The sequence below is a fragment of the Cynoglossus semilaevis genome, chromosome 1 (assembly GCF_000523025.1).
Source record: "Cynoglossus semilaevis isolate Cse_v1.0 chromosome 1, Cse_v1.0, whole genome shotgun sequence".
Lineage (NCBI taxonomy): Eukaryota > Metazoa > Chordata > Actinopteri > Pleuronectiformes > Cynoglossidae > Cynoglossus > Cynoglossus semilaevis.
In genome coordinates this window covers 8209909-8219829 of record NC_024307.1, presented here as the reverse complement: position 1 = coordinate 8219829, position 9921 = coordinate 8209909, and the positions used below count along the sequence as shown (strand labels likewise).

General features: G+C 41.5%; 2 protein-coding genes across 5 annotated transcripts in view; one reads left to right on the top strand and one right to left on the bottom strand.

Moving 5' to 3' along the window:
* begain (brain-enriched guanylate kinase-associated) overlaps positions 1–3071 on the top strand; it is a 36629-nt gene extending 33558 nt beyond the window's left edge. For both annotated transcript variants that reach the window (XM_025054338.1, XM_008308905.3), the window contains one exon: positions 929–3071. In XM_025054338.1, the coding sequence (XP_024910106.1) occupies positions 929–2443 (1515 nt within the window). In that variant the 3' untranslated portion in view covers positions 2444–3071. The remainder of the gene's footprint in view (positions 1–928) is intronic.
* Positions 3072–6295: 3224 nt separating this feature from the next.
* Positions 6296–9921, bottom strand: part of wdr25 (WD repeat domain 25) — a 19713-nt gene continuing 16087 nt past the window's right edge. For all 3 annotated transcript variants that reach the window (XM_008308791.3, XM_017035575.2, XM_025054327.1), the window contains exons 5-7: positions 9612–9782; positions 8875–9015; positions 6296–7590 (exon numbers count right to left, since the gene is read on the bottom strand). In XM_008308791.3, coding sequence (XP_008307013.1) covers positions 7369–7590; positions 8875–9015; positions 9612–9782 — 534 coding nt within the window. In that variant the 3' untranslated portion in view covers positions 6296–7368. The remainder of the gene's footprint in view (positions 7591–8874; positions 9016–9611; positions 9783–9921) is intronic.

Below are 9921 nucleotides of genomic sequence, written 5' to 3'. Positions count from 1 at the left end.
GTCTGTGGGCCATGTCTGGCACACTTGATGCATGGACCATTTTTGAGGATCCTCAAGAAAATCCTTAAAGAATTTTTTTTTATCTCTTCAATTTATTATCAGCACCTTTTATTCCACTAAGGCAGTGTGCCATGAAAGATCAGCAGGTATGCGGTGAAAAAGTATTAAATAATTTATTTCCTGCAAAATAATTTGTCAATGTCAGTGACAGGCAGAACAATTAAAAACTCTTCCACAAGGTGGCAGCAGATTTCTTCAATTCCTGCAACTATATCAGTGTTCAACTAAACAGGCCTAGGTTTCATACCGTTTTGATTGGGATTCCATCTGGCAGTACTTCGAGGTACTAGCCACTAGGCCTCTAACCAAAGGTACCTCACTGCTACTCTGAGACACTGGATGTACACAGACTGTGGAGATGCTGCATTTGGGAAATCATTTTGACTTATTGTGTCATTTTTATGTGTACAAATTGGAACAGCACAGTCACAATAACGAATGAAGTAATTTATAATTTAGAGTACAAAGCTGCATCCAAGCTTTTCTGTCTTTGTCTGTGACACCACGGGTATTTACCATGAGTACTGCAGTAAAGAGCTGCACCAAAACATCTCCCTCCCACTTTCTCACTCAAAATAGATGTAGGACAAGATCATTTAATATTCTACAGACATTAATGATGGCCGTGATCATTTGCTGTGTGAGGCATAGAACTGCATTCAACACACAAACTGTAGTACTGTAAATACAGGACTGGTCCATACATGGATCTACTAGTAGCAAAACAAAACTGAAATTGTGGACATTTTTCAAAAAGAAAAGCAAATATTACAGTCACAGTCTGCTAAAAGTAACATGCTACAAACAAAGACAAAGTAATGGTAACTAATAACTAATCAACCTTTTCATGTCTATTTGATTTTCCCAGCTGCCACTGGAGTTCCAGGAGCGCATCAGTTCACATATGGAGAAACATAATCGCAGTGGTGGAACCACGGTGGCCATGTGTCACTCCAACTACTCTGACGCTGTGCCCACATCACTGATTGCCAAGGTCCTGGAAAAACCAGAACCGGGAAGCAGTTGCCCTGTCACACGTTCACCCAGCCCACAACCACAAGAGGGAGACTTTCTTACAGGAACGGGAAGTACAGACCAACTGAACCGGCGCGTTGCATATAAAACATCTGACCTGTACTGTAGTGACACAGCGCTGTACTGCCCTGAACGATGGCAAGACACTGAGCGCAGGCAAAGTGTTGACCTTCATGGCACTGCACTGCTGCAAATCCATGCGCAGAATTCCACTGACAGCAACCCAGACGAGGAAGCCTATCACTCTGGAAGTTTCTCCCATCATGAGCAGCCGTCCTCTTTCCACCACCACGATGAATACGGCCCCGGCAGCCTACCAGCTTCCAGTTCCTACTCAAGCTTTAGTCTTGCATCAGATGATAAGGGAGGGGTAGGTGGCTGTGGACGCACTGCTAGCAGCACCTTGTCCTCCTCCCACCAGGGTCTCTATATGGAGTGGCGAGATGGTGGCAGTGGGGACTATGAGCGCAAGAGCATGTCTTCATATGAAAAAGACAGTTCCGGCTTCCCAAAATCCCACAGCATCCAGCATATGGCGGCCCCTAGGAGTCCACAAAAGGCCATCTCCCCCGCCTACACGAGGACAGCTTCATGCTACAGTGAACCGTACCATTCAAGCTCCCCTCGTCTGGCCTCTTCCCACAGTATGGGATCTACAACCGGACTTGGCCAACCTCACGACAGAGGTCTGGAGGTTCCTGAGGACGACCTAAGCAACCGCTGGAGACAGCTGAGTGTGGAAGACATCAACACCTTCTCGTCTTCCTATCGAAACCTTGCTGGCCGGGTCTCTCCTTACAGTTTCTCTGAGCACCACTTTGCCATGGGCCCCTCCAGTAAGGTCAAGGGATCTCTTTACAGCAGCTTCAATGAAGGAGATGACGTCTTCCATAGTCACATGATTGACCAGTGCTTTTCTCTTGGCGCTCCGGCCTCACCCAGGCATAGTCCCAAACCAATGGAGCACCACAAAAAGGACAAAACCTCGGTGTTGTACAGAGGCACTGACGATGGTGAGGAGTCAGAGCGCAGTCTGTTCCTCTCAGGGAGCTCCAAAGACAAGGAAAGTAGTGTTGGCGCATCAGCGTCCAGCAAGGACTACGTCAATCTGAGAGAAGACAGCTCAGCAGAGTCCTTACATCACAGCTCGCTCGAGGCCTCAAGTCTTCAACACTACCCTACACCGCGACCAAGCGTCCGCCAGCGGCCCAGCTCAAGCTCCGCTCTCAGTGTCGGCCCCGCTCTCCCAAAGAAGAACTCTCCAAGATACCAAAAATTTGGCAGCACAGGACTGACGCGGAAAGACAGTTTGACCAAGGCACAACTTTATGGTACACTACTGAACTGACCCAGAACAACTTCACTTTTATGCATGATATTGAAGATTCCTACCTTACTGTACTGTACTGTAATGTACTGTATGTCTCTTCTACAGCAAACCTTCTCTGTGTGATGAGGTGTTAAGATCTCTTAGCCAAGGCCAGTTTTTTTTTCATCACATGTCAACACGTAGCTACCTGAGACCAGCTATTCAGTGTTTTCCATGACAATGATAATTATAGACACTGGGACAAATTCAATAGAGATCTATTTGCTGGTTTACAGTGTGGGGTACGGAAATGACTTCCTCAGAGAGACTATTAGATCCTGCTTCATTATATAAAGAAAGAATGAAAGAATGGAGTGGCCATAATGGAATTACATTTGCTTATTTTAGGGGGAGTTGAAATGTGCCCTGTCGACTGCCAGCTATTAAAGGGAATTGTCCATTTTGTAATTTCTAAACAGGAAACACTTGCAGCCATAGTTGTGAGCATTGACTCTGTATAGGAAATGGGTGCCAAGAAACTTACTGGTACCGAGAAACCGTTGTAACAATTAAATTCGACAGAAAAAGCACTCTGCTAGTCAAAGAAGCAACTACCAGTGAATAGACGGATACATCCACATCTTCAAAAAAACAAAAACAAACAAACAACAACGCATCTTCAAAAAAAAAACAAAAACAACAACAACATGGTAATTCTAAGATTTTTTTAAATTATAATTTGTCCAACCGTGGTAATTCTAAGGTTTTTTTTAAATTATAATTTGTCCAACCGCAAGCTAATTGCAATAAACAATTTCCACAACTCCTGCAACACAAAAAAAACCCCCAAACATATACATTATACACTCTACACTTACGCTGCGTTCACACCAAATGCGATAGACGCAGGGGGAAACAATTTGCAGTGCCTGTATCGCACCACATGATCAGATTTGGATCGCTTCGCTTTGACAAGCGCGAATAAAGCGAAACACAGCAAGACACAGTCAATAATATAGTAAAAACAAGCAACAAATAATCTCACAACTTACCAGAGGACGCCACCTCCTAACTACCGTTGGCCCATGTCTTTTCTTCTTTATTCCAGTCCCGATAAACCACACACGGCGATGATAAACTTTTCCTTCATTGTTGCAAACTTTTCGCTGAAACGTCGGGTTAAACTCATCGTTGACTGGTGATTCCGTCGGAAAAGTTTCCGACATCGTTCACGTGGCGTCAGACACTCATTCACTCCATCCCCCGGTCTCGCCGCCTAAAACGCATGTTGTTGCACTATTTACATTGATTGTGAATAGAGAGGTGTGAACCGCACCATACACCATTTCCTACCACACTTTATTATCTCTTTTAAAAGCTTCCCATTAAACATAACTTCGCTTATGTTTAATAGAACGTTAATGTAGATTTATTCATCCATAGTTTAGACGATTTAAACGCCCATTTCCCGTACACTATCTAAAAAAACAGTTTTAGGTAAAAAAAATATTTTTTCCTAAAAACTGTTCAACATTTATATTTTGACTTCAGTCTGAACAGTTTCTACGACACTACTATTTTTTCGTAGTTTCTACATCAGATGATGATGATGAATTCAGAGAGCGGTTGACAGACCAGGACACTTGTGAAATTATTCAGAGAGCAGTTGACAGACCAGGACACTTGTGAAATTGCCTTAATTCTGTCGATTGGACTGAGAGCGTCTCACAACCGTGTCCCTAGTCAATATCTGCTGTATTGTCCATGTAACTTACATACTGTACCATTGCTGTGAGGACAGTTCTTCCTACTGAATAACATGAACACAATCAGCTCAAGGTGGAAACTTCAAAGACCAGGAGATAGTGGTTTAAATGAGGATATTTTGCCAAGATTTGAACCAAGATTTCAGCAAGACCTTAAGGACACATCCATCCAACCTTCTTACAAATACAAAGCACTGTATTTCTTTAGTCATTGAGTTGTGTCGTTAGGCAACAGAGAGACAGTTGGCCTCGTTGTTGTTTTGTGTTTAGACAAGGACAGACTGGACTGGATTTTTTGAAATTGTTTTGCTATTTTTCAAAACGCTCAAAATAGAATTACTAGGGCTGTGCATCATAAACGAAGACTGTACGTCCCCACTGATCGTGATCTATACACTATATTAAAAAAGAACAGGATGGGCCTGGACTTTGTCCAGTTCATCTCGAATGACCTTTTTTTTAGTTTTGAGTTAACATCATTTGTCCGACTATCACGTCGCACATACGGCAGTTTGTTACTTCTGAAGATATGAAAGAAAAAGGATATGGCATTTGGCGTTGAATCTTCACGATGCTTGTTGTCCCTCGGGCATATTTTTCCGCTCTGTCCAACTCTTTGTTATGACTGGACAAGTCCTGGGAAGCAGCTGTCCTACGGTGTTAGCTGGCTGAAGTTTGCACCGCAGCAGGAAATGTTAGAGAAGTTACCAAAGCAACCTAGGAAAACTGATGGTTTATTCTGATAACAGTCAAACACACACATACTGTAACGGTGTCCTTCAGGAGTTGGGTAAATATTGCATGGCACTTGTAATGATATTTTGAGCACTTACAAAAGTACAAAATGTTTTCAACGGGAAAACAAACGTGCTGGTGGTTCCTGTTCTCTACGATATTTCTGTTCCAGATGCACTTAAAAGAGTTTTGAAACGTGTACAAACAGGTCGTTTAAATAAGCTGTACAGTCAGTGTGTTGTTTTTAAACCAGCATGCTCAGTTAGGCTATTTTAGAGAAAAACACTGTGACAATAGAGAAAGTGTGTGTGTGTGTGTGTGTGTGTGTGTGTATAAACAGTGCATACATAGAAAGGGACAAAGTTAATATGTTGTTGTTAGGAGGAGAGTCTCAGAGACTATAATGTTGATGATTAGAAGACGACAGAAGACGAGTACGCAGGTGTGAAGAAGCTTGAAGGATTTCTTCCTGCCTGAGATCTGAGAGGAATGGTGACAGGGATACACTGAAGAGGAACTGAACTCTGCTTTGCCCTCCAGTGAATATGCCAAGTTTTTTTTTTTTTTAATCACCTGCTCCTACCTCCCCCATTCACACTGCAGATCTGGGTCCTGACTTGAGGCTGTTTGTAAAGCTGCGTCTCTCTGTTTTGTCCGCGTGAAGTTAGAAAAGCGAATCCCACATCACACAGGCCACACGAGTCTCCCGTAGTACAATATTCTCATTACGTGCAGTGAAAAGAATGGGAGAGGTGGTAATGAATTAAGTATTTCTACTGTGCGTATAAAAGGACATGTAAATGATGAATACATAATGAGGACACAGTGGCTAATTTTACCCCGTTTCTTGTGGCTGTTATATTAATGAAGAGTCCTGAATGAAGAGGCTGAAGTGGTTCTCTTCTACCTCCAGCTCTGTTCCATGAACAACAGGTCAACTGTCCAAATGTCCAGTCCACAAACTGTATGTGTCTGTCTGATGCATGGTTATATATTTTTGATGTACATTTATTTACTTAATAAAGACGTCTGTTTGAAAAAAAAACAAAACAAAAAAAAACATTGTGATTTGATTTTTATGAGATGTGGGTCGAACATTTTTGTGCTCAGTGCAAACATGGCAGCCCCTGGAGGTAGAAGCTGTAAATATATCATTTTATGGAATAAATCTCACTAAAATTGTTTTAATAATTACCAAAATGTATTGGAATAACCAAGCATCAGCAGAGCGCAGCTGAACACTGGAGAAACATTTACTGATGAAACTTTTCAGAGACACCTCAGACTCTCTCTCTGTCTCTGTATCAATACAATCAAATACTAAAATCAGACAAATGAAAACATTTGCTGTTCCTAGAACTCATTGAAAGGCAACATTTCATAAAGTACATTTTCGTTAATATTTTATTATTACATTCTGACCTAAACAGCCAACACAGTTAAAACCTTCAACCTGTGTTTACGTCTAAACTATGGTCATCCGGGACACCTTTCCTCAAAAGGCCTGATATTCCCAATAGCTTAAGTATCCAATCACAGTTTTCCTCTTTTCCAAAGCTCCACATTCTCTTCATTCTTGTCTATTGATACATATCAACATCAGAAGACTATTCTCAGCGGATCTTTTTTCTTTTTTTTTTTTGCATCAAACTACAACTTCAGACTTCAAGAGCAAAACGGAAATGTGTATTTTTAAAGTCCATTTTTACTACAAAATGAAAAACAAATACATACTTAAGTCTAAAGCTTGGTTGTAGACTGACAGCACTGTGAAAGATCCACACAGTGCTGTGACAGACATCACGGCACCTTTTTTTTTCCAAGTTCTAAGATCTGTTGTTATCTCTGTGATCATCTTAGCTGTCAGCGCAAAATAGAAAAAAAAATGTAAAAAATAAAAATTCAGAACAGAGAAGAACAAAAGATTTAAAGAATGCGGAAGTGAAAACGTTCGATAGAAAACACGTCTGATTAGAAAATGCCAGCAGAAATGTTTTTATTTTTTTATATTCCCAAAAATAAAAAATAAAAGGGCATAAAAACATAAGTTGCTGTCTTCAGGCGGCATTTGAAGTGGAAATATGAAAAAGAAACAACACTAAAGAAGTGTGTGTGCGTGCTTCACCGCCTTCTTTCCACCCACCACTTGAGATAAAACTCATAATAGCTGGCTCTTTGAACTGTTAAAAAACCTCCTTTCATCTTATGCAGTGTGACGTTTCCTGATTTGTAAGATAAATCACATGTTAACACCACACTAACTTTTGTCAGTTAGCTCAACTCCATATCACTGTCCTCGACGATGGAGCTTTTCAACGCAGTAAAGAAACTTTTTTTTTCCCCAGTAGATGGCAGATAAAGGCTCTTCACGCTGACATGACAGGATACAGTCCTGAAGTGTGTGGAGTTTAAAGAAGTCTCTAATTTTTTAAAGCCTAATGTTTAAAAATCACAGTCGTGCCTTCAGTGCCAGACCTTAATCTCACCTGTCCAGTCACAGGTGGCTGCAGTAGCCGGAATGACAGGATGCTGCGAGACACACAAACATGGCTGGCTGTGGGCGTGGAGGGTGTGAAGCAGCCGAGTGTTGTGGTAGTCGTAGAAGTGAGCTGAGCCGCTGGAGCTCCCCGAGGCCAGGGTAGTTCCATCTTGGGAAAATTCACAACGCACTGCGTATCCCTCCACCTGGTACAGACACGTGGTACAGTATCAGATATGTTAGTAGGGTACAAGTCTACGACTGACAAGCTACTGATGCAACTGTCCAATGACTGTGAGGGACCGTAGACCGATTGAGGACAACGTCGTCAACGAAGATTTTAAAGAAAATCCTGACGAGATCCACAAGCCACCAATAAGGTAAAAACATATTTTTGTATGATTTGAGTTGTAATTTAGTGTATGTGTTTTTACATTTTTCCACATAAAAGAAATCCATCATTTGGATTAGTCACAAATAAAATCTTACATCAACCACAAGATTAGTTAGGATTAATCATCATCAATGATTGATCTGATTAAAAATTTTGGTCAGTTGACATCCCTACTATACACACACACATACAGTATATATGTCTACATCTGTCTCTGTGTGTATATATATTTATATATAAACACACATATACATATATACATATATACAGATATACATATATATGTATAAATACATAAGAAATGTACACATGTATATATATAACCACATGTGTGTGTGTGTGTGTGTGTATTCAGTCTCTGTAATACTACAGTGCAAACAGGAAGTAAAGTAAGTGACAAACTAAAGCTTTTTTATAACTGAAAATAAAACTAATAATTGTTTTTTAATAATCATTGATTCTAGTCGTGGACCTTGAGAGGTTTGGGAGCCGGGGGTTTGAGAACCCTGCACCAGAGTAGGAAATTAATCTCTGTCGACTCTTTACATGTACCAGTGACCATGTGAGGCAGACTGGAAAATACACAGAATACATCTTTTGTAATATACAGTATGTCACCAACCTCAGGATGAGTGGCTGTTGTTGTCAGTGAATTTGCTGTAACATCAGTGAGGCTCGTATGACTGCCGGCCGGCGAAACATGTTACCAGTGATGGAGGTGTTTCATTCCAAATATCACACACAAGGTGGACAGAGATGAAAGTGTTTGGAAAGTGAAATTGTTTGATTTCTTATGTTATCTTATGCCCATTCACTCAGGGTGACAACCAGTGAAAAAACAACACATCAACAAAGCAGACTTCACTGCCGCAGCTCCAAAAGACACCAACAAATGGCTCCACTGTGTTTGAATGGCTCAGTAAATCAGTAAACAAGTCTACACTCTGTATGAAAATGAAAATGATTGTTGTCACGCATGCATATTGTGGCACGACACACCGCTTCTGCACATGTAGGTTCTCGTCCCACTGTGCCGCTCTCTGTATCGATCAGGCACGGCGAACTCCCACAGGCCTCCACGGCGATCATTACTGACCTTGTGTCCTTTGTACTGCCGCCTCTTGTTCATTCTGTAGGGCCGCTGAGACGAGAACGCGGCCATGTAGTTCCCGTTGGTCTGGACAACGAAGCAGGGCTCCAGTGGGTGGAGAGTCAGGCTGGGACATGTGTACCGCTCCTGGTTGACACATTAGAGAAGGGGGAAACACGGGAGTGGAATTTTATTCATTATTTGACCTTTCCCTGACGTGAAGGACCAGGGAGTCAGTATGCATGTTAACTAATCTGGAAATCTGGAGAAGTCTTGGTTGTGGTGGTGTTATTTCTGAAGCTGTACTGCATCATTTCATATGCTAGAAGTCCTGGTTGTGGTGGTGTTATTTCTAAAGCTGTACTGCATCATTTCATATGCTATAGACGACTGTGTAGCCTGTTATTTTGATCCATCCGTTCATTAACATTTTTTTTTTAATGTTAATGAACGAAATGAAAATGAATGAAAATTCTAAAGCACTTTTCAGACGTCCTGTAGAGTTTCAATTTTATTGCAGAAACACTGAAACAAAAGGGAGTTCAAAAAAAAAAAAAAAGCATAAAAGCATAAAAGCCTTTCTATTACATAGCAGTCACCCAGTACAATGAAGGCTCCCTGCTGTGCTGTTCTACCTGTGCACTCACTTCACCACCAGGATAAATCCAGCATGTTCACACGATGTTGAGAATATTCTCGGATGTATAAGAAATAATAATAATTTAACCTGCAGATGTTCTTACATGGTAGATCTGGTTGGAGAGCCTGGCTGTGGTCTGGAAGTCCCAGGCGATAAGAGTGCGGTCGGCGGAGTCTCTGCTAACGCTGTCGGAGCTGGTGATGAAGTCACCGCCGCCTCTCAGAAACAGGATGTCCAGCGTCTGTTGAATGCTTGCTTTATATGTTTTAACAACCTGGGCAGACATAGAGGGTAAGGTAAATGATGGGTGGATGGATGGATGGATGGATGGATGGATGGATGGATGAATGATAGATAGATAGATAGATAGATAGATAGATAGATAGATAGATAGATAGATAGATGGATGGATG